The 25,931-nt window shown below is 37.9% G+C and overlaps 1 protein-coding gene across 1 annotated transcript; it reads right to left on the bottom strand.

Annotated features, from left to right (window-relative positions):
- Positions 1-124: 124 nt before the first annotated feature.
- On the bottom strand, positions 125-18,768 carry TPH1 (tryptophan hydroxylase 1). Its single transcript, XM_026668145.2, has 11 exons — positions 17,360-18,768; positions 11,955-12,092; positions 10,529-10,706; positions 9,797-9,897; positions 8,834-8,901; positions 7,791-7,987; positions 5,874-6,009; positions 5,229-5,355; positions 2,785-2,880; positions 1,546-1,679; positions 125-669 (listed from the first exon to the last, which is right to left on the bottom strand). Exons 1-11 carry the CDS (start codon positions 17,471-17,473, stop codon positions 507-509), a joined length of 1,452 nt encoding a protein of 483 aa, XP_026523930.2. The 5' UTR covers positions 17,474-18,768; the 3' UTR covers positions 125-506.
- Positions 18,769-25,931: the final 7,163 nt, after the last annotated feature.

Raw genomic sequence — 25,931 nt, 5'->3', positions numbered from 1 at the left:
TGAATGCAATAAGTATTTAACTGATATTTCTGCTAGGTAAGCAGGTATAATATGATTATAGCTGTGGTTTTGCAATTTAAAAAAAATATGTTGGGAGATAAACCAGAACACACGCTTTTGGAGATAGTTTTAAGGTTTTATTGCTCCTTCCATAGCAGCTAATACTAGCCATCATTGGTTGCACATAACAGTGGACCATATGGACCATTAGCCTTTAAATATAGCATTTCATAATCTATCAATTGTTCTAGATAAATTATTTCTACTTTCTTTTCAAATAAATAGAAAGGAACTGAAGAGAGGAGGGAAGAGTGGTATGTGAACATTGATATTAATCTTCCAAAAAACTATATTAAAACAAATATATTTTCCTTTCATTGATCATTTTGGGAAGAAGCATTCTGCATGAAGCACAAAAGCAGTATTATCTTGGTAGAATGTGTATGTGTGGGTGGGATCCACAGCTACTGAATGCAGAAAAGTTATTAGACAGGTTAGACTCCCAGTTACTTCTCCATCTTGATGAGGGCCTCGCTGACAATGTCCAGTTCATGCCGTAGCTCATTCACCATATGTGCAATACTTTGTGGATCTTTCAGGATCTGAACGCTTTGGGTATATGGATTGTAACTCACTCCAAATGGGCGTTTGATTGTCTTTGCAAACTCTCTGTTCAGATAAGGAAAGAAAAAAAGAGAATTGTCTACATAGTGGCAGTTTCCAGTTTCAATTATAAACATTTAAATAGCTTAATAATTGTCCCATTGTTTCTAATCTATTGAATGATTGCCATTAAAGAAGAAAAGGTGTGGCAGATGTGATAGTGTGGATCAGAAATAGACAAATCAGTGGCCTCCAGATGTTTTTAAACCCAATCAATAGATCCAGTGGCAAGGGATTATGGGATATATAGTCAATATTTTCCTGCTTTATTGTGACCAGTGCAGAAATAATGTCCCAGGAAAGAGACAAGAAAGGAAAGAAATAGTCCACAAATTTGCCCTAACTTAGAAAAAGATAAAGCCAGAGAAATAACTAAAAAATGAAGATACTCCAGCAGGGAGAGGCCCCAAAATTAATTAACCCAGAACAAAAATATAAATGAGAAAATTAAATGGATGCAGAAGATAAACTGAGATCACACAGCAAAATAAGTCATAATTTTATCTGCTTGCTTGACTTGTAGTTTGCCCTTTTGGTAAAGCCAGCTATCATAGTTTATTTCATAAATCATAGTAAAACTGTAAATTACCCTTGTCTATGAGCAATTGCTGGAAAAAGGGGAAGTATTTAAAATAAATATTTGATATTTTTGAATGTAGCTGTGTTATTTATAATGCAAAACAGAACAGAAAAGGCAAACCTCAAGACAACACTGGCATTATATTACAAGTAACATTTATATTGTGCTTTTGAGTATCTGGCCTTTTGGTAACCTAACACCTAATCTAAATGGGATAAGGTGTTATTTTTTTCCAAGGGCCGGGAATGGAACATTTGGATGTCTTTCATTCTTCAGTTTCCCAGTGGCAAACAGTAAATTACCTCATCTTTTCTTTTGCATCTTCAAAGCTTTCAGAAATAAAGTAAACTTCCTGGAAGGTAGTAATCATGCATTCCTGCTTGCAGGTGACAGTAGGTTCAAAAGACTTGACTTTGGCATTTCCGGAAAGTGCATGCTGGTTATCAGACACACCAAAATAGAAAAGATTGAAATGTGCATATTATAGACACATCAGTACAGAAGAACCCTTAGAGATAGCTAGTAACATTCTACACGGATTCTAACTTTTAATGCTTTTTGTTTGTTTTTACTTTTTGTTACTGTAATTCTTAAGAATATGTCTTGTTCTATAAAGTGCACAACTTTCAAACCAAGAATCACCCTTGACCTCTTGAGTCACCCAAAACTAGTAAATGGTGCTAAGATGAAAACTAAAATTCATTTCAGGTATATGTAATTACAATTAAATGGAGTTAATTCTACTGATGGTCACAATTTCTCCCTATCTGCCACATTCACATTCTTTGGTAACACATTTTGGGAATTTTTGTGGGCCATATTGAAACATTTTGAGGGCTTCAGGTTGCTCAGGGGACTTTAGGTTGTACATTTCTGGACCAGTAGCTGCCATTCTATCAGTTGAACAATATTGCTGAACACTTTAGATTCTTGTTAATGCCAAGCTTTCTTCTGCTAAACCTCCTCTAAATTAACAATATTTTATTGATTAAAGTGCCATGCTAGAACATATAACGATGGAACTCATGAATATTGTATTCAGTGTTCTGTTAGATGCAAGAAATCAGGAAACCAAGGTTCAAATGAGTTAAAGTTTAATCCATGCTAGCTCATTACAAGAACCATAACTACTAATAGTTAAAGCAAATTGGCAGTAGATAAGGGTCAATGGAACTCAAGGAGGGCTGGACTTAGTTCTGTTATGGGCACAAAGGGACTCCAAACTGATGACATGGACCCTTCCCTTGGGCTCAGCCTGGTCATTTCCAACATGACCCTTGGCTCTATTTCATGAGAGTTGTGGTCACAAAGAGTTGACACAAATTTGATAGCACACAATAAAACACTATCATATTCTTTGCTGAGAAAATAACCAATGACAGATTTCCTTGAAGCTGTTTGAGGCATCAATTCAGGTGAAAGTCTAAAGCAGAAGAACAGTGAAGCCAAATGAAATAAATAAAAGTTCCACCTGAGCGTACAGTTGTAAAACTATTACACTAAATTACAGGCAGTATTTTGAAGGTGATTTGGGGGCTTACCTTCAATTCACTAATAGAAGAGAGCAAACCAGCTCCATAGACTCTCAGTTGCCCTTCTTGCTTGCATAAGCCAAACTCCACTGTGAAAAAGTAGCACTGAGAAGGAATAAAGTTGAATGAGGAGAAGAAGAAGCAGCTCTCTAACAGAGATACGCACAGTGAATAAAGCATAAACACTGAGTGTCCATATGGTCTTTTGCTGGTGGAAAGTAAACGCCATTTCTCCAATATTTTCAGATATATCAGCTGTGTCCATGCAACACACCATCTCATGGCTAATTAAACAATAGTAAACCCAGATTGTCTGGGTTTGCATAACTAACTAAGCCAAATTCTAGCCAAAAACATTTTGACCTAGAATGTGCTGTGGACCCAGCCTGCAGTGACAATAATGCCTCAGTCAACATGGCCAAGATGATTAAACGATCTCAGAGTTACAATAATGTGGAAACCACTCAGAAATAGTAGCAGTGGACCACTAAAGGATTAGGTTCCCTTGCACGAATGAAAAATAGAATATTCCATCAGAATTTTTCCTATGGCAGATATCTTCCTTAGCCCCACATGAAAGGACAGCAGCTCAACTGTTTTTTTCCAAACAGCATAAACTTTCCAGATTGCCATGAACTTTTTGAAAATGCAGCTTTCAATTTGGAGAATAAAAGGATGGAATTTCTGTCATGACAGAAGGGAAGTACTGCTGCCTCATTTCCCAGTTCATGTACTATCATTAAAGGCATGGTACTATGGTAAGATGTTGAATGAGGCTCAAGATGACTCAGGTTCAAGGTCATTCTCTGCCACGCAAAGTTACCAAATGACTTGGGATCAGTCACTTTCTTAAGTTCCATTTATTTCAATTTCATTTGAGGGAGTGGAATTAAATGAGAGACCATTTTGTACTCTGCGTTGAGCTCCTGTGGAAATGGCAGAGTATCATTTCAGTACTGTTTAAATTAAACAGTTCATTTAAAAGGCAGATTTATTTACATTCTCCAGCTCACAACACCGATTCCATTCTGGCAAATTTATAATGAACAGTCAGAAATAAATATAGCAGAACTGCATTTGATAAATGTTTTTTGTAAAATGGAAAGTGAAATGGTACATGATGATACCTTGAGGCTTTAGGTGTTTTTAAAGTGTTGTTGAACAAATCTATCTCTTTGGAAGGAGCCATTTTGTGTTTTGCATGAAAAGAGAAATATTTGGGGCAGTTTATTGAGGTAGATAAAATAAGGATCCATTTGTTGGGGGCAATATGCTGACTCTGTAAACTGCTTAGAGAAGTCTGTAAAGCACTGAGAAGCAGTATATAAGTCTAAGTGCTATTGCTATTGCTGTTAGTCCTTTAAGCTTTACTGACACTCTCTCTTCCAAGGACATGGGTGGCTTAATGCACAAGAACAGCTAGCTCCAGAATCAGTAGAGTAAACTGATCATTGCTCAATGGCAGAAATGCATGATTTGTTCTCCACCTGCACACAGCCCACTGGGAAGGCAACCACCATCCATCTTTATCTGTTATGTGTCAAAAGTATTGTGCATTGATTTATGCCAATTGAAATGATTCTGTTCAAGTTGCACTTCATTTTATTATAGGCAAACACCTCCAGCCAAATAGTCTATTGTTCATGGTAGCAGGAATGCCACCTCTCCTCTGCTAATGATCACTAGCCACTCTCCCCACCAGCCTTTTTTCCCCCCTCACATTCACAGTGGAGCCCAGTGGAGCACTGAAAAGCTAGGTTTCCACTCAATCTCAAATTTACTGAGATAGGAACCATTATAAAATTACAATCCTTCCCTCCTTCTTTCCTTCCTTCCTTCCTGCTATAAAGAAATAAGGGAATCTAACAATTAGGGGCCAGAGGTCTGGCAGAACATCAGGACATTCCTGTGGGCAAAGAAGAGAAGGGGAATGAAATCCAGAAGAGGATTTTCTAAGTCAACTTCATTTTCAGGCTCTTTACAGAAAACAAACAATGGTATCCATTGGGGGCAAAAGGCCAAGATGGCGGAGCATCACTGCTTTAACGCATGAATACAATATTAATTCACATAGAATGGGTCAGGGCTTCAATCACAGGACTGTCTGCCATCTTAGCCTTTTTCACCTCTCCACAGCATCGCAGATAAGCCTGCAGTATAGAAAAGCTAGAGTTAAGCCTGCTGAAATCAGTGGTACTTTTAGAAGATTAATTTGGCTGACTCAGACTCAAGCTCAGGCTGTTCACATAATCCTGCCACTACTCTGGAATAAACACTCCATTGATCTGACCAGCAGTGCCCAGATAACCAGGAGTGGCCATATTCCAACTTTGTTCTCTTCAAAAGATACCCCCTTTTTAAATGTCTCAGATAGCTACTGTAAGAGGGATATGTGGCCAAAAAAACTGACATACAACTGGAACATGTTGCACTGGGCAGGATTTTTTACTTACAGTGGCCAGCTTTTGAACAGCTTCGTCTGAGGCACCAAGTGATACCAATCCAATTTCCTGTGAGAACTGAGCAAAACTGGGCTCAGCCAGAAGAGGGACATGGCCCAAAAGCTCATGACAAGTATCCCTGGAAAACAGATAAAACAACGTGATACTAAAACTTGCAATATTGCAATTGCTGGATGTAAACCATCTCACATTAACATAGTTAGCATAATAAGTCGCTTGTCAAAAGATTAACTTCTCAGTTTTGCTGTCTTCCCTCTCTCAACTATTCTAAAGGAAGAAATCTGTCACAGTAGTAGATATCTCAGCTATACATAATCCAATACAGGGATTTGCAATATAATTTTAAAAAAATGGGGTAACACTCAGGCTCCAAACTGAATACACTTAAAGAAGCTTATTATAATGTAGAGAGGTGGCCTTGAAGAAAATAGGGGGTAAAGAGATTAATCCATAATAATCTTTCTTAGCACGAGAAAGAAACTCAAGATTGCATCGCCTTGACTCTCTTTGGTAGAATGTGGGGGGGAGAAATTCTGTCAAGTTGCTAGTATTTTTGGCAGTGCCTCTTTCCTGATCTAGTCTGCCATTAAGTGCTGACATATAAACAGAATCAATGGGTTACCAATCCCCACTTACGGTTCCGGTGTATAAAGAGGATCTGAACTGTGCCGAACATATTGAGTGCAGTGAAATACTCTGAATGCTAAACCTGCCAAGAAATCTCTGGGCGATAGGTATCCGGCAACAGGGCGGATGGTAAATCCAGTGCGCTCTGCAAAACCAAGGAATAGTTCAGGAATAGCTTTTATATATTTCTCATAAATAGTTATTATTAGTTTATTATAACACTTACAAAGAAAATACAAAAGTAAATAGTAGGGAAAAAAGGGAAGGGAAAAATGAGGGAGAGAAAAGGGGGGAAAGCAAAAAAAGGCATTGACTTCCAACTGTCTTTGGTGCAGTAGAATAAGGCATGAACATCAAACCTCAACTTTTTACTTTTACATAATAGTATAAAGTAGCCATTTCTATAACAACAAATCTATCTAATTGGTAAAACCTAAAATCAAAATTTCATTTTTTTTCACCTCAAGCACAAAGGCCAGAAGTATTTCCAAGTAGAAATAAAAATATGTGCATTTTTTTCTTTGATCAAATTATTTCTCAATACAATCTTGAAAATGAAGTTGGCATCAAAATCTCAAAACAGGGTTAGTGGTGATAACAATCTTCTACAAGAGATTTGATAAACAGGCCTAATTAGGATTATAAGAATGTATGTCTGAGCAAGAAGCTGGAGAAACTGAGGTGTGCCCAAAAGAAAAGCACTCTTGATAATATGATAAAACATTAAAGCGGTGATAAGCCACCTTGAGCTATTTTGACATTAAACTGTACAGAAATGTTGCTATAAATAAATAATTATCCAAAAAGCCTATATTTGATCAAAAGTTATAAACACCTTTTCCAAAACATGGGATCAAACACAATACAGATTCCCCACAACACCACTGAAAAAAGTGACTTAAAAGACCTTTTTTCCCAGTTACGACCTTTCTAACAAGCAAAGTCAATGGGGAAGCCAGGTTGACTTAACCAGATTACTAACTTATCAACTATAGTGTTTCACTTAAAACTGAGGCAAAAAGGTGGTAAAATAGGACAAAACTTGCTTAACAACTGTCTTGCTTAGCAATGGAAATTTTGGGCTCAGTTGTGGTCATAAGCTGAAGACTATCTGTATAGCAGAAAGTAGATTTCCCAGGCTAGAAGTAATACAGAAAACAGCTTATACACATACACTGTACACATCAAATAGTGCTCTCAAATGGACTTCTGCTAGAGTTATTTATCGCCAAACAGATTCATAATAAAACAGGAGGGCCTTAATTTATTTAGACTGTTAACAATTTATTTTTAAAAGCAACTTGACAGGCAATGCCATTTGATAGTGGAATGACATTGCATAGCAGTTACTATCCTAATAATTGCCTCTTGGCTAATGGATTCCAGACTCTTTTCAACATTCATCTTACCCAATGCACACAGCAATCCTCTTCAGAATTTTTAATATCATTATTGTATGCAGGATTGCAAAGGCGCTTAGCTCAAGAGAAACATCCAGTTGATCAGTTTCCAAAGCAGTGGGTGATTCTCCCATTTTGCTCTTTAACACCACCTATCCATAACTTATAGATGCAACACCTCAGGCCACCTTCCCTGGATTGGGTTAGTTTTTTTTTACAGGCACTGTATCTAAGGGATACGAAGCACCTTATTGGGCAAAAGGCTTCAACTTTACCTCAATCTCTTTACCTCAACAAAGAGCCTCATTACCTCTTCAGCATGAATTCAGTCAAGGTAAATGCAACTCATCTAAGAGAAACCTACTGTAATCTAGACAGAGCATGAAGAACTGTTGCCAAAGCTGATCGACAGATTACTTTCCAAATAAATGTGGCCCTTAGAGGAGAAAGAACTTGCTGTTCTCTTTCTGTAATGGAAGCTCTGCTTCAGCAAGAGCTCAACATTGAACAGGCATCTGACTCTTACCTTTAAGAAAAAGGGACACATCTTCTAACTGAGGTATATTATCTTCTCGATATCCACAGCACTTTGAAAGCAAAGGCAGATTTTTCAGATACTCTCTACACGCGTGGGTTGGATACAGCTTATTGAGTTCCCGAAATACAGTACCCCAAGTCTTGATTTCCTCCTCCGTGAATTTGACTTTGGGAATCAGTTCCCCACTACAGAAAGAAGTTTTTAAAAAATTCACTTCATTAACATTTGTCCATTTGTCCACAATGGTGTTTTGCATAATGGCATATTTTCTATTATTCTGCATACTGGACATTGGTTACAAATTGGGTTGAGCCAATTGGAAAATGGAAGCTGAGCTTTTACAGATCTGGTATATATTATTACAGATGGACATTGAGTTACATTCAAAGAGGAAAGGAGGAATCAGAGTGCATACAAGCACACATGTAGCACCTGTCCTAGCTGCTTTCAGCATGTTCTTAAGAAGCTAACATCAATGTTCCCATCTGCTCTGTATCATTTGCTTCAAACCCATGGAATGCCACTCTGCTTTATCAGTTAGCAAAGGCAGGAAATGAATTAAGACTTATCCAGAAGCATTAAAACATTCAGTGAAGGCTGAGAAGAGTTTTAAGTACATAATTTGATTTTAGATATTTTTACTAGGATAAGTGTTTTTTTAAAGATTTTTCTTGGATTCTGCTTTGTAATGCAAAGTTTTAAATATAAGCAATTACATTTTTCCTTATGAACCTTTTTCAATTTTCCCCCTTTTTCTAATTTAACCTTTATTTTTCCCAAGAAAATATGGCCACTACAGGAATAAAACCACTTTGGTGAGCTCTAGAAGCCCAACTAATTAACTTCAGAGCAACGTCTTAATTTTACTTTGTACAAATCTAGTGTGGATTTCCAACACCAAGGAATGCAGTACTTTCTGTTTTGTGGAATGTCCTTTCAGTAGTTATTTCTAAATGTCTTCAGTGCTTTTTATCTGTCAGTTGTTTTAATATCATCAGCAATAATAGCATTTAGTACACACTGATACATACTGTTTGTAATTCATAGCCAAGTCAGCAAAATACTTCCGTCTCTTGCGATAAACATTGTCTTTGAAACCCTATTGCAAAAGCAAATAATAATTTCCTCGTTATTAAGATTAAAATGGCTTAGTTCTATCAATCAGTTTGACAGCCAGCAAAAGAAAATTTGGCAACATTTTATGAGGTAAATATATGCAAACCAGAAACCTATTATCTCTCTCTTTTTTATATACTTATTTACCTCAGTCTTCAATCTGGTACCTTCTAGATATATGACACTACAATTCCACTTCTCCTCCACTACTCAGCCTTTGAACATGCTGCCTGGATATGATGGAAGTTGTAGTCCTATACATCTGAGAGCATCAGAACAGGGAATAGTGATTTACATACGCTTCTGCAATTAATAGCAGGGACAAACTGTCCAATACAATATTATATAGAACTTACATCCCAACCTCATGCACACAAATGATTCAAAATAAATAAGTAGTAATTGCCAAAAGAAAGCAATTGGGCCAATAGTGTGGATCATCTTCTATCAGAGCTATAACTTCAGCCATGAGTGATACAACTTTCTGGCTTTTTTCTTTCTCAATTCAACATCTTTCTTCTTCTTTTGAGGCATTTCAACCATCACCAAGCAAGCATTTTTTTAGAACTTGCAAGAGCACATTTGAGGAAATGGAAGCACGTGAAACCTTATACATGTCATCAAAAAGATAAAAATGTATGACTCTTCCTCCCTCCTCCCAGTTTTCCCTGAATCTCACAGAGCTTCAGAGTTCCCAGCTTTATCTAAATTCTACATATTTTATTGTGTTTAATAAATAAAACAAAATTTTGAAAATGGAATGCAGATTAGAATAAAAATATTCAAGCTGGGGAGTTAGATCTCCAATGATTCAAGCACCTTTTCTTCAGAAAAGACCCAAAATATACATAGGCAAAGGCTGTTACAAATCTACTCACTGGATGGTCTGCATCCAAATCAGATCCATACATCAGAACACGGTTTGCACATTTATCCAAATCTGAGATCTTCTTAGGAAACCAGGGTATATTTTCCATGTCTAGGGAATGGAGAAGATACACAGTTATTAATAAAAATTAGGCTGGTTGGAAAAAGGAAACTAGCCTCATGACAGTTCAAAGGGAAATCTAGCTGTTAAGAAGTAAATGGCAAAATTGAAGGCAACTTCTTCTTATCATATATATGCACAGCACAAAACGCTTCCTGCTGTGGTACTTACAATGAAACAAGATAGCTATATTAAAAATAAGGAGAGATGCTTGCATTAAATTAGCATCATCATTGCAGTTCTCACTGAAGTCAAGCATGTGCAAAGAGACACCAATATTAAAATGCTCTTGAAATTTTACTTGAAATAAAATGGAAGGCAGAAATGCTTTAAATAAAAATATATCATTCCAAAGTTAACAAAATAATTATTTACTAACAAAATTGCTAGTCAAGAATTGTTCTTCATTGTCCCAAAAGGCAGAAATCTGAAGAATGAGCTCCAGTTGCAGAAAAGCTTATTTTTTGTTGAATTTATTTATCATTTATCAGTGAAAGCTTAAAAAGAGAGACAAAATCAACTGTATTTTTAAATTTCATTCAATAAGCCTTGGAATAACAAGACATCTTTATAATACACATGCAATTTTAATAAATCACTTTCTTCTTTTCCTCCTTCTTACCATCTTCCTGTAGATTGCTGATTGGGTTCACAGTCAAAAAATTCACATGGGATTTCAGGAGATGGAAGACTTCATCTAGCTGTTCCCTGTTGCTATCACAATCAATAAAGATCTCAAATTCTGAATTTTGTCTTCTGGATTTTCGAGATTCAATGTGCACCAAATTCACATGTTTTTCCTGAATAATAAGACCATTATATGGGATCATGAATATCATCTGAAAACAAAAATCTAGGGTATACAGTATTTCTTTAACATTCATTTAGTCAAGCTTTACACAAATAAATTTATACTTTGAATTAATTCATACTGCATGTAAATGTATAGTCAATACTATTTACATTAAATATACTCATGTTCAGTCATCTATTCTTCCTAGTTCATATGTATTTTTTTAAAAAAATAATTCCCATTATATGACTAAGTCATAACAAATACATACTTGTACCCTTTCTATCTCCTTTCTCTTCCTCTTCAGCACAATCAAACTCAGAAAGAGAAATACCACTTCTATTTTTTTGGGAAAGCTGTGATCCAAACTAGATTTAATCTGCTTGAATTTACTAATTATATATTTTTAAAAAGTCATTGCTTTATGTTTATGCAACAAGGAATTGTGATTTATTTCCAATTAGAAGAATAAACTTTGAGCCTACTCCTTGTAGAAGTGAAATGGGGAAAGAGGTAGTAACCCATGTAAAAGAAAATAGTTTTACAACTGATTTGTTTAAAACACAAATTTTTAGTTTTATAGTCAGACAAGATTTATGGATGGGGGTGGAATCAAACCAATCTGTCCAATGAAACAGCATTTCACTATCCTGGTGCAAGTGTACCTCTGTGGATCTAATTAATGACATCACTTTATAGCACAATGCTGCATTCATTATAGTAGCAGAAGTCTGAACATCCATGTTTACAGCTGATCAGTTTTCCATTTTACAGGAAACCAAACTGTGACAAAGAAAAAAAGACTAAGATCATTTTCACAAAAGTTAATTCCCTGTTTTCCATCCTGGAGTCGGATTGGATTCGTGGTACAATACCCTTTGTTGTGCTGATTGTTTTGTGTGATCGGCTGGTGGTACGAAGCATCATATAAGGAAACCATAGAACATTTTGGTAGAGTTGTTCTGCTATGCCATTTTCCCAATAGGATTGAAATACACACAGTTTTTATTCTGATCTCCATTGCTCAACTTTTTAGGAAATTCTTGTGGACTAGCCCTTTCGATAAGACTCTGGTATCTCATTCATCATTAACCAGGCTGTTTATTATATGGAATGGTACTTAACCTGCTGGAGTATTTAAGGAACAAAGCAAAATGGAGAGTGCATTATGGCATTCTCAGAATTGTTCCTATCTACTGGCAATGCCCACACAATATATTTATTTGTTCAACTATAGCTAAGAGTAACAGCTTACCTGAAAGAGTTTTAGTGCTTTGACAAGTCCTCCAACTTCATTCTTTAAGGAGAAAATAATAGCAGCTCTACTCCGTTCAGATGTATTGGCCTTGTTCTCTTTATTGTCTTCATTTGAAGTATAGTTTGGTTTGAAGATCTAAAATAAAATTTTGTGGCCATCAGTGTTAAATAACTCAGGTCTATTTTTTATTACATAGAATGACATCAAATTTGGGCAATACTCTATTGTTTCAAAGAAAAGTATTTCCCAAAGGTTGAATCCAATGATATCTGTCTTTTTTTAATATGGAAAGTAAGCCAATGGCCATAATTCTTGTACTCATATCTCTTTATTTTCAATAAAGGTTTAGGTCTGAGAATTTTTCTTGGAAAAGAATTACTTTTGATTTAGACAGATCTCAAACAGCCTCGCAAATAATTTATAAATGGTCCCTCTTAATTTCCTTGGAGCAGGCCTCATTCAATTAAGGACAGTTATGATCATAGCTTTGTCATTGCTTTTGAACTGATGGTATTTTGAAGTAATCCCACAGATACACCAAAGCAATAATAGATGCAGAGCTGGCACTTCAATGCTCAAATGCTTTTTGTACTTGCTTCATTTCAAGGCATATCATAGCTGCATATAATAAAATTTTAAAAGTTGTAAACAGTTTTAAAAGGTTGGCACATTTTATTTAATATTTAAAACCAAATATACAGAATTCTGTTTTTAGAATTTTTTTCAAATTGAATATCCAAACATAACTCATTAGATGCACTTAATCTAGATTTCAGTAAGCATAAATTCACATACAGTTCTGCAGGATTAAAACTTCCTAAGGTAACTTTAGCTGATCTCAGAAAACCTAATCTGGTTAATTCTTGGAAGGGAGACCTCCAGGAAATCTCAAGCTATAGACTAAACTGGGAAGTCAAAAGAATAAATCACAGAAGATGGCAACAGCAAACCACTTCCATAATGTTGCTGAGGAAATTCCATGGATGTGTCTATATGGACACCAGGAACCTAGCTCAGTTTAAGGAAATTTTACTTTTTACATCAATAACTCTGAAAGAGAAACTAGAAAACAAGACCCGTTGAAGCCTCCAGCAATGATTAAAGACTGAGGTTGCAGAGAAGACAGGTACCACCCAGAAGTACACCAGTGTGATGGGCAGTGTAGGAATTTGATTAATAAAATAAATAGATGAAAAAGTCCACTCTATTAGCATAAATCTATTGATCTTTCTTTGAATTTAGCTTTGCTTCCCTGGTGCAATGCAAGGTCTCTTTGGCAGAGGTGTTCCTTCTCACTCTAGGAATTGTGTACAATTGTTTGAATATATTTTCCACATATTTAGATCACTTTTCAATACAAAAAAATTTACAAGGAAAGCTAAATGTAAATATTATTAGCTTATGGGATAAGATAATGGTTACAGTTGTCTCAGCTTTTCCTTAATTCAAGCCAAACATTTCTGTTTGTTTCAAACCAGCTGTCTGTATATAAGTTTTAATTCCAAATTATTAAAAATTAACAATCTCTTGCCAAAAGACTTTAAACCACACAGTAACTTGAATAATAAGTTAATTCTCCATGATGTTTGATAAAGAAACCTATAGAGCATGAAATAAAGTGTCTGAAGAAAGTGCATTCCATTCCTAAGAAAATTAAATTTCTCCAGGGAATCCCCTGTAGTCTCATTAGCTATTAAGATTTTCTTTTTCAAAATTACTTAAAATTATAACATCAAAGGGTTTGTTTCATTTTCTGATTGCCAAGACTATGAGGGATGCTTTGGGTTGTTTTCTTTTGTATCCTGTTGTATAGGCTCCTGATTTATACATATATGGTATATATTTTACTTCATTGATGCCAAGTTTTTAAGGTTATTCTACCTTACTCTCTTCTAAATGCTATATATGGAAGCAGGAAGTGGAGAATCTAACTAGAAAAAAACTAGCAATCTAGGCACCTTAAAAAATCAACAAGACTTTTGACTTTGTAAATTGAGCTCTTTAACATTTTGCCTCAAATATCAGTATTGATTTTCTGTTCACCTATTTTATCCAGAACTCCTTTAATTGCTGTAAAAGCAACCAGTTTGATGCAAAACAGTTTATAAAACCTAGTATTTAAGAAAGCAGATTAAGTTCTCACAAGAAAAGTTTCCAACATCATCATCATTAATTCCCAGCTATATATTTGCTTTAAAAAAAGAGTTAGAATTCTTTCTAATAATTCACTCCAACTTGAGATCTGAGCAGGGGTGGGGGTCTACAGGTTCACACTTATTCGCTAGAACCGGTTGTTAACATTCTAAGCAATTCGGAGAACTGGTCGTTCGAAGAAATTACTGGCCTAATCCTGTAAGGAAGGCAGGAAGGAAACATTCTGGTGTTGCTTACAGAAACTGCCTCTCTGTTAACCCTTATTACATTCTTGGCAGAACTAGACTTCCTGTCTCAGGAACATCTCTGGAGTTTTTTTCCCCTCCTTTGCTGGTACTTTGCTTGTGTGGAGTGACCATTCAAAGTTACAATGGCACTGAAAAAAGTGACTTATGACCGTTTTTCACATGACTGTTGTAGCATCCCCACAGTTATGAGAGGCCAGGCGAGGAGATGCGTGCCTCGATGTGAGTGATGTTGAGTTGGCCACGCCCAGCCAGTCACATGACCACCAAGCCATTCCCACCAACTAAGCCATGCCCACAGAACCGGTTGTTAAAAAATTTGAATCCCACCCCTGGATCTGAGCCTCCAGTACATATTCTAATAATTTTCAATCACCATGACCAATATCCATGACACCTGAAGGAAGATCAGTCAGGTTCATTTGGATGGTATACCAGGCTGGGGATGCTGAATGACAACATACAAGGCCTGAGGGAAGCCCAGAAGAGCTTTCCTTATGCCTAAATCAAAGCTTACTGTATTATGTTATTACGTTCACTCTATTCACTGCGATTGGTCCTATAGCACTAAGGCACTTCTATTGATGCCCTTCCGTTCTTTGCTTTCTGCATCCAGGCCTCTCTCATGTCATTTGTTTCCTAATTCTTTCACAATCCCAAGGAAAGAAACAGTTCCAAAATTTCTAGAAGTATTTCGTTATTTGATCATGAGTGCAGAAAAAAGAAAATGAATGCAAAATTCGAATGTATTTGTTTGAAGAATTGTTATCTCACCTTCAACCACAAAGCCCCCATCACAAATTATAAGAGATTGCATTCTGTCAAACTTAATTCTAAACTATTCGTCTCAACAGAAAGAGAAATTGGGGGAGGGGAAGGAAAATGTAGGAATTAGATTTTGGTTTACTTCAATTTTATAATTTTTCTGCACTGGAAAAATATTTTGTGGCTAGACATTCATTTATATGAATCTCTGTGTTATGCTGAGCTTTTCAGTTTCTCACAGTATTCATGACATTTTTCAAGTACAGGTGCCTATCAAGTATAACCAGCCATATACGTTTATTGTGAAAAAACTATATTCTCCGGAAGCTTTTGTCCAATTCTACCAGTGCTACACTGCAATTCTTCAACTTTATTACTCAGAAATGCAAGTCACAGAGCAGTGTTTCTTAACATTTACAATTTTACAATGGATGGACTTCAGCTCCCAGAATTCCTCAGCCAAACATATTTTATTCTATTTACTTTTTACTTTAATTAAGATCAATACTGGCATTATAATATCTACATGTGATTTTTCAAAAAGATGCTTAGAGTAAGTTTTAATTGCAGCTGAAAACATTTTTCTGTAGTTTTTTATGGTGTACATCTTTAAGTCACAAAAGTAGAAAAATATAACAAAGGTGATAAATCAGGAATTGAAATCCTATGGGCTAAAGCTAGATAATTCCCCAGGCAAATGCAGTAGCAGTGAACTTTGGTGCATATATCATTGTAGAAAAAGGCACTGTTCTAGGAATCAAAATCTTGTCTGCCAAAAATGCAGCCTTCATTTTCCATGCTGGACCTTCTTGCCCCCACTTGTTGACAGTTAATATACATTGATGCTCATGAGTATGCCTCATATTTGATAGACAGAAAAGAGGTAGGCGAACCAATCTAAAAGGTCTTAGGAATGTGTGTCCTATTTAACATTTAGTATTACAAAAACATGAACAAGAGTAACAGAAATGTGTACTGCCAGAAAAAGAGAGAGGTAGCCAAGGAGTATATGGAACCTAAATGAAAGACTACACTCCGCAGTCTTCTTTTTTTAACAGTCTACAACACGAGCATGTTCATGAATCACTATGCAAAGAAGCCTTTCTGATTTACTGGACTGCTATAAACAAAACAATAAATACAAGAGGACGAACACAAATGTAGTTTTTGATCTTAATGCATAGAATGACTACCAAAACATAAAGCAAAGAACACAAGTTGACAGCCAATTTTACTAGGTGGCTGCTGGCTTCTGGGTGGCTACTTCAAAAAGATTGCTGGGTTAAATAGCCTGTTGGCAGTATCCAACTTCTTCCTATAGTTTATGGTCAGTCAATCCCTTCCCAAAGGACATTTGAGTAGGAAATTATTCTGATACCTAGAATTCATGCAGAATTGACAGAACTGGGTCGGTCTCACTGTTTATTTCCCACTGACGGATGCAAGACAAAAAAAGTTCATGCAACTTTTCCCAAGGTATGATAAAAGAATCATGCTAGGAAACAGGCAATGGGAGACAACCGTACTTAAATAAAAGCCTGTCAATTCTTCAGTTATTTCATTTCAGTTCAATTGCATTGCACATTTTTGAACAGCAGAGCTATATAACATAAAGACCAGGTTCCATACCCAATAGAGATCTTTATCTGAGTAATTTTGAACAGTCCTCACCACATTTTTTTAACCATCATAAGAGTTGCCAATTCACACAAGGGAGGGTCTTCTCCTCTTCCTCTTCCCACAAATCTCCTGTTTGATTCGATCAGACGACCAACTTTAACAGGAGTTCCTGCAAAGAACTGACTCTGTTACAGAGGCACCCTGGTCTTCTATCATATGGACAGGTCAGATAGAGAACTGAAGGCTCCCAAAAGCTCATCTAACCCCAATGCATTTCTCATCTGAAGCACAGATTCAGAAAAATCACCAAGCAACAGCATCTCGCCATCAGGTGACCAAAACGTTCTGGGAAACAGTAGGAAACAGAAAATGTTCCCTTACAAAGGAAAGGAAGAGTGTGAGATTCTTTAAAAGTGTGGCATTCCAAAGCACGTCGAAGTCTTTTTGTTTTGTTTTGTTTTGTTTTAACCCTAGCAACTCCTTATTTGGGGAAGGAGAAGGAGAGGAAGAAAAGACCCCAAGAAGACCCAAGAAGTCCAAGAAGACCAACGAACCAGAAAGAAGGAGAAGAAGTGGGAAACTGGCTTTCCAAACCAGAAAGAAGGAGAAAGGACCTACCCCATTCAGACCCGGGGGAGAGAAAAGATCGCTGAGCTGATTCTCATCCAAGTGGGCGCTCACGGAGTCGAAGGAGCGACCTCTGCGGGGCAGCTCGATTCGGTTGGAGGACATGATGAAGAGGAGCGAACCTCACTCGACGGCAAGAGCAACCGGTGGCCGCGCCGTCCGCCTTCTGCTGCTTCTCCCGCTGCTGCTGGGCTATTTATGGGCAGGGGAAAGGCTCCGATCTCTCGCCAAGCGAACCGGCGCAGGGCGGGGGCGGGGCGAGACCGACGCCCCTCTCCATCTTCACGTGGATGGAAAGGAGGCATTCTCAAGACGAGAGCGGCTGTCCCATGCCCGCAATCCTGGCGCTTCACACTTTGCCCTAGTGAGGTCTGCCCGCCTAGGACTAAGGCTACTTACTGCTCTTCCCCTCGATCCTTCACTCCTATCCAAGACGGCGTGATCAATTCCCTTCTGGAACTTCATTGAACTTCTTCAATGGCCATCCCCCCCCTCCACTTTCCGCCTTGTTGAGGCTCAAGGGCTGAGCAAGTATGTGTCAGGCGGGCATTTCTTCTTACTTGTGGCAGCAAGATTGGCCTACAGAGGAACTTTGCCTTGAAAGGGAGGAAACTTACACCCATGCACACCAGTTTGTTCTGTCGTGAATCGTGAATACTCTTGGTGTGGGGGGTTAAATGTTGGACTAGGAGCAAGGAGGTTGACATTCTAGTCCAAGGGTCTTCAAACTTGGCAAGTTTAAGACTTGTGGACTTCAACTCCCAGAATTCCTGAGCAAACATGACAGGAGGATGAATTCTGGGTGTTGGAAGTCCGCAAGTCTTAAAGCTGTCAAGTTTGAAGACCCCTAGACTATAGTCAACACAAAAGTTCTCAAGGGCATTTTGTAGTGATTCCTCTCTTTCAACTCCGTCTGCCCCACCAGTGCTGTGGTTATAGAACAGTGGGGAAAAGCAAAGATTTGCTGTGCCATCTGGAGGTCCTGAATGAAATATTGGATATAAACATAACAGATAAATAAATGCACAGAAATTCACATTTGCAGTGGAAATAAAAGCATTACTTTCTTGCCATCTACTGACTGGGCCAATCCTATTCCATTAGGCTTCTTTTGCTTCCTGTTTTTCCACTTAGGATACAACTGAGAGTCAGCATGATGCCATGGATTTTGGATTAGGAGAGGGATCCAGTTTCTAATTCATTTCTCCCATGGAAGTTTAGAGGATGGTTTAGTAGGACCTTTTTTTAAAAAAAAATCAATTCAATTGTGCTCGATTCTCAGAAAGTGCTTGCACTGGTCCCTACAGTTTTCTTGGCAAACTTTTTAGAATTGATATGTTCTTGCTTCCTCCAGAGGGCTGGAATAGGGTAACTGGCCCAAGGTGACCCAGCTGGCTTTGTACCTGAGGTGGGACTAGAACTCCCTATCTCCCTCTTTCTAGTCAGGGTGATGCAAGTCACTGCATCTGATGCCTTAATCACTATAGCAAACTTAATGCATCTACTTTATCCCAAAGCTATCTACTTCATACATCTAACAATAAGACATTGTAGAAAAATTAGTAGTTACTGTTATTCTCATAGGAGCCCATTTGGATGGATTTAGGTTTAAATCTATATGGAACCACTCAGCCAAGCAACTGACAAATGATGACTTATCTAAGTAACCCACTGAACACCAGACATGAAACACAAGAAACTTTTCTTATATCTCCATCCCATAATAATAATAATGGATTCCATCTTCTTTCCATCCCTTCCATCCCCTGAACTGTTATAATGCAAAGGTGATCATATGGATGAGTCAAAACCTGAAAGTCAAAAATATAATTTCAGCTCAGCTACTCGGAGAACAGGATGTTCTCCACATCTTGCATTAGAAAATGCACTCGCTGAAATAGAACTCAGTTGATCCTTGAACCACATCTGAACTCCCTGACAGACAGGATGCAGAGATGCAGAAGTGCTTACATGCACTGAAATCGCCTGGAATAGATCGTGGAATGCGTGTGTATTGTTCCCTGGGCATGAAGAAATTGCTTTATGAAATCGATTTGTATTCTCTTCTCTACAAAATATGATTTTTCCTCACAGATGGGAAAAAAAAGAAGGAAAGGAGGGAGGGAGGGAGGGAGGAAGGAAGGAAGGAAGGAAGGAAGGAAGGAAGGAAGGAAGGAAGGAAGGATCTCATATCATTTTTTTGTGGTAGGATCAATGCACTTGCACACTGTTGCTCTTGTCATGGTGGTTTGGTTGGGTCACCATTATCATATTTTCAGTCATCCCACCAGTGACTGGACAATTTTACCACTACAGAGCAAAATTAGAAGCTTCTACTGCTTCTAGGTGTCCCAGTCCCATGTTCACTCAGTGTCGAAGCCCTGCTTCATAATGGCCCCAATTCCCCTCAGGAAAACATAAATATGTCCCCTGCTTACCGAAGCCTTGTCACATGGACAAGGACGAGGATTTCTCAAAGGAGAAATAGGGCAGGAAGAAAACAAAACTCCGATCAGCAGTTTTAAGGTTTTTCTCCCTCTTTCTCTTCTGCAGTTCTCCTTTCTTTAGAAGCAAGATTAGTATGAAAATCAATTTCCCACCAAAATGGCCAATTGTTATTTTAAGATATCGAAAGGAGAAACTAGAGCCGGAAATTACCTGCCAAGTGGTCTCCCTCCCAAATTAGAACAGCAATGTGCCCAGTCTGAAATTGTGTTCTTCCTGTTCAAAATTCAGGCATCCTTGAGTACCCATTGAAAGCTTTAATCCTTCGGGGGATGCACACAGGTTGCCTCAACTTATAGCCATTCATTTAGCAACTGAAGTTACAACGGCACCGAAAAAATGGACTTTTGACCATTTTTCACACTTTGCACACTTTTGCACACATTGCAGCCTCTTCATGGTCACATGATCAAAATTTGGCAACTGGCTCGTGTTTATGACAGTGTGCCGGGTCATGTCAGGATTCCACCAATCGCTCGAATTACATCATGATTCTGGAGCCAAACTTCAAAAACCAGATTCTCCAATTGAGCACGTTCACAGGCTGGGTGTCATCATTCACGTTCTCCAATTAAATATATTCACAGGCAAAAGCTCTGGTATTTTAGTTACAATCTTTTAAAGATAGGATTTGGAATGTACTTTCGCTTTCAACGTCTCTTCCAGATTTTCTTCCCCCCCCCCCCCACTTTTTTTTTATGGCAACTACTAAAACAGGCATAGGAATGTTTTATGAGTTGACAACTACCTTTTGGGGCCTTCTGACCAGCAAAATCAATGGGAAAGCCAGATTCACTCAACAATTGTATAACTCACTTAACAACTGCTGTGATTCACGTAATATCTGTGGCAAGAAAGGTGGTGCAGCGGGACAAAAAAACTCACTTAACAACTGTCTCACTTAGCAATAGCAATTTTGGGCTCAACTGCGGTCATTAGTCAAGAACCACCTGTATTTTCCCAGAAGCTTTTGGCACCGTTTCTCATCCTTTTTAATATCGCTGCAGGCTTATTTGCACTTTCCATCAAGCTTTCCATACCAGCAGTTAGTGAGTCATTTGCTGTTTAGATTTCTTTAAGGCACTTCGATTAGAATCAAATACATAGAGAAAATCAATAGATAGGAATAAGGCAAAAAGGAGGACATTCCACTGGCATATCTTGCCCAACTCAGAATACATTCAAAAATTGGAGTCTTGGCCATTTTTGTCCATATAGGCCAGGGGTGGGCAACTATGGCCCTTTTATGAATTATGGACTTCAACTCCCAGAATTCCTTAGCAAGCATGGCTTGCTCAGGAATTCTGGGAGTTGAAGTCCATAATTCATAAAAGGGCCATAGTTGCCCACCCCTGATATAGGCTCTGCCCAAGGCCAAAACTGACTTGGAGCAGCATTGAAGCAGTAGGAAAATTACACCTAAAGCACTTTTATATTTAGCAGAAGTCCCCCAATTCCCCAAAGCTTTGCTTAATACAATATTGTGTAAAACCTCAAGGTTACTGAACCAAGGAACTAACCGTATTACAGTGAACAAGGGTGGATATGTAAAATAACAGATGGTGCAAGATAAAATGAGTAATTATATGTACTTCTCTTTTCTTGGTATATATGTTATTCTCCTTTGTTGGTATAGTTTAATCAAAGTAACGCCCCGGGCTAAGCTGAGGTCATGACATGTATAAAAGTGACTTCTCAGGAAGAGCCAGGGGTTCAGAATTTGCCATTCTAATGCTCTGAACCTTGTGGCACAAACAAAAACCTGTATTCTTCAACCTTTCGTGGTCTTGTGTCCTGATCTTGGAAGCAAGATTTCCTGCTACGGCATAACAAAAGAATTGCTTGCATATATCAAGCCAAGCATTTCACTGAACACAGATAGTCCTCAACTTGCAGCAGTTCATTTAGTGACCGTTCCAAGTTACAACAGCACTGATAAAAGTGATTTACGACTGTTTTTCACACTTACGACCACAGCAGCAACCCCAAGGTCAGGTGATCAAAATCCAGACCCTTGGCAACTGACTCACATTTATGATGGTTGCAGTGTCACGGGGGTCACAGGATCCTCTTTTGTGACTTTCTGACAAGCAAAGTCAACGGGGAAACTAGATTCACTTAAACAACCATGTTACTAACTTAACAACAGCTGTCATGCCCCTGTTAAAATCTGACTCGAGGGAGAGGAGGAACAGCTGACAGGGAGTGGGAGCGTGGCTCCGGAGATTGTGGAGGAAACTGGGGAAGGGCACAGGCTGGCTGGGCATTCAGAGGGAGACCCAGCCCATCCCTTCTTCGTCCTAGGGCATGCAGGGAGGAGCAGATAAGGGAGAAACGTGAATGGTGTGGTCTACAGGGGAGGAAAGGGCCTTGATCCCCTTCATAGGCTGCAGCTGTGAGCACTATTTAAAAGGACAAACTGTGCACAGGCCAGTGCTGGAAACAAAGTGTGAAAATATTTCTAGTCTTTCTGTTCTCATCTAAGTTCTGGTGTCCTTCCCAGTATGTGTATTTCGATATCTGTGGACGTCTTCAAGCCCTTATCCTGCCTGGTCTCCTTAATTCTTCAGTGTGGTTTGTGTTGATTTTTTTTCTATTTATAATTTATGTGTATTTTGAGTTTGAACGAAAGTTTTTTCTTTTCGCAACTGTTTGTGGGGAAGTTTTTTTTTTCCAGTCAATGATAATTGGGCCTTTAAAGCCAAGTTGAAGGAATTAAAGGGACTTCACCTGTTTTTGTGACTTTGTTGCTTTTGTATCCCACCCTGGGTCATCACAACTGCAGTCATTCACTTAACAGGTGTGTGGCAGGAGAGGTCATAAAATGGGGCAAAATTCTCTTAACAACTGTCTCACTTAGCAGCAGAAATTTTGGGCTCAAATGTGGTCATAAGTCGAAGACCACCTACAATCACTTCTGAGAGAAGTGAAATCGGCACATGTGATCTAGAATAAAGCATCACATTAACATGTTAATGGTTTGTACGGGTGAAAGATAGGAACCCCTTTCTCAGGATGATGAGCTATTTTGTTATTACAGATAATTCTCAACTTATGATTGGTCATTTAATGACCCTTCCAAGTTACAATGGCCTTGGAAAAGGGGGCTTTATAGCCCATAAAGCCCTTCAGCCATCTTATCTGCCTTTATGTCTGATTTCCAATTGCCCCACATCCATTTGCAATCTTCTCTGCTGGCTTCCCCAGAAAGTCAGTGTATTTGCTTGCCCTCTTGTCTCCGGGGAATGGCTGAAAGAGCCACCCAAGGAGCATAGAGGAGAAACAAAGCTAAAATCCCAAAGATCACAGCTCTATTCCTGAAGCCCGTTGAAGCAGTTGTTTCCACAAAATGGAGGGGAAATAAGCTTGGCAAGCAGTTCTTTCTCCACATCTGCTTTATGACCTGAGAGATCCCTTAGCAACCACAACTGGAAGTGCCAGAATTGTAACAGTAGAACAAAGCAGTCGTGTGGGCATCTTGCTTAATGACCACTTTTCTCAACGGCCAAGATTTCCAGTCCCCAATTGTGCCCATAAGTTGAAGACTACCTGCAACTACTGGTAGTAAATAGATCACCTACAAACCTGGCCCAGGAACAGGTTTCGATGAACATGTCATAATCATATTCATCGGGTAATTTGAAAGTCTGTAAGAAGACATGCAACTTACAGATCATATATTTTAATAATCTAAAAGAGTTTCACATTAGAAATTGGGGGTGGAGATGAAAAGAGAGAGACAGATATTTCTGTAGAAGATGAATGCATCACAGCTATTGCCTGTGCAAACAGAAAGAAAGGCACCGACTCTTACGGTGTTTAGAAGGAGCTGTTCTTTTTTTCTGGGTTCTGAAATTGTTTCTCAGTCGTCATTGATTGCAATCAACCTAATCAGTGTTCTGAACAAACTTCAATTTATATATTATGAGATCACTGTACTAATAATATAAGGTAATGAATCTGTGGAAAGTAATTTATTATATCAGTAAATGTTTTGTGTGTATGAAAGTCATTACTTTGCATCCCAGCTCTATTCTCCCTTTGCGTGATTTGTTTCCGTTTTCTTTAACTATTAATTTTGCTTCCCTTTCCTTTAAATACGGTCATGTCAACAATGAGAAAATAAGGCTCAATCAGAAGCAATGTTTGCTCATTGATATTAATATGAAGAGCAAACTGGTTACCTATTACAGCAAACAACCGTAATCCTAAGGGCATATCCTGCTACGTAGAATTTTCTGCCACTCACTTTGAAGCTAATGGGTTGGCTACTTGGATGAACAAAACAGTAGACTTTTTCAGCCTGTTGTTTTCCAGATGTTTAAGACTTCATTTCCCATATTCCCCAGCCAGAGGCCATGATATCTTAGAATTGAAATCCAACACACCTGAATAGTACCAGGTTGAGAAAAGGCTGGTAAAGAAAATGAGATGAGGTAAGTCCTCTTAGTCCTTGAATCAAATTAATATGGCTAAAAGGTAGTCCATGTAAGCATGTTAGATCACTAAATAAATATTAGCCATGCCTGGGGGAAGATTATGAAGGGAAGAGAATTTCAAGCCCTTAGTGTATTGCTGAAATTTTAAATTGCACAGAAGCATTAACACGTAAGGTGTATATATTATTATTGTTGTTAAGATTTATATAGCATTTGATTCAAAATGAGTCTTGGGCAGTTCACAAGTAAAACCATAAAAAGCAAGGGAAAATACAATAATAGACAAATTGAAAAACAGTTGGCAAAGATGACAACAACAAAAAATCCACGAGAGGCTTCATTTCCCTCATGTAAAGAGCCAGGTCTTCAAGGCCCTTTGAAACACCATTCATGTGGGAGTCATCTGGGGAAGATACCTCACCCCAGAGTTGCTATGGAAATGTGTGCTTCTGGGTTCCCTAATAGATGACATTGCTTGATTGAAGGAATTCAGAACATGTCAACCCTGCAGATTGAATTGGCTGGCCCCATATTAGATGAGACAGGTGTTATGATTTATGATCATTATTTATTAAAAAAAGAAGTCTTCATAATAAGTAAGATCGTTTAAAGAGAAAACAGGCAAGTGTCTTTTAGGAAGTGCACCCCAGGCATGCCAGTAAATCCCTCTCAAGTAATCTAGCCCCTCACTCATAAAGCACAAGATTCAAGGACAAAGGATAGATAAATATGTAGCTTTATTGCAGATCCCAAGCAATTCTCATGTCAATCAAAATCAATTTCTACTGGGTCGAGGAATCTAGTTCAGATATGTCTCAGGGTTTCCGATCCAGAGTTTTGTTCTCCTGTTCCTTCCACTTGCTGTCTGCTTCTTACACTGGACTATTGATGACACCAAGCTGTTTTTAAAAAAGAGGTTTGACACCTCCTTCTGTAACCTATCTCTACAAAACAAACCTTGTTTCTGCCTTGCCTGCCCCATCTTTCATGCCACATTTTCTTTTAAATTAAAATTATTTGGCATACTTAATCCATATATTGGTTTATGAATAATCATATGTTATTAAAAATTGGGAAGGTGTTTCTTAAATGGTACTTTTGATTGAGATTCTCACATTGCTAAGCCACAGCTTGCTTTCACTGTGATTTGCTGAATAAGTCAAAGAGGTCTAGTTCACAAATAATATTAAACCATAAATCATGGCTTACAAATTGGAATACTGCAAATAATTCACCCATTGTTGCTATCTCAAGATAAAACAAAAAAGCCATTAGCACATATGATATATATCTTCAGCCAGAATAGGGAGGTTGTTTTCTAGCATAGAAACATTCTTGAGTGCAATCCACCTACATATGGCTAAAAAAATTAAAAGCTATCAAACAGAATCCCTAGACATATCTTCAAACACGATCTGGCTCTCAGCTAGTAGAAACCATCCCATAAACACTGAAAAATGCTTTTGAAATTGAGTTTTGAGAGTGGTGAGAGATCATACAAGGCCTTGTTAGAACTTATATTTTTAAAACCATAATAATACTCATTCAGATTACACCTGATTTTTAAAAAGATAGTTTTACATAAAATTCAATGACACCATTTGTTTATTAAATTTATG

This window comes from Notechis scutatus, chromosome 1 (assembly GCF_049901735.1).
Source record: "Notechis scutatus isolate UNSWTSFEM ecotype Mainland chromosome 1, rNotScu1.2, whole genome shotgun sequence".
Lineage (NCBI taxonomy): Eukaryota > Metazoa > Chordata > Lepidosauria > Squamata > Elapidae > Notechis > Notechis scutatus.
This window is presented reverse-complemented; position numbering and strand designations above follow the sequence as displayed.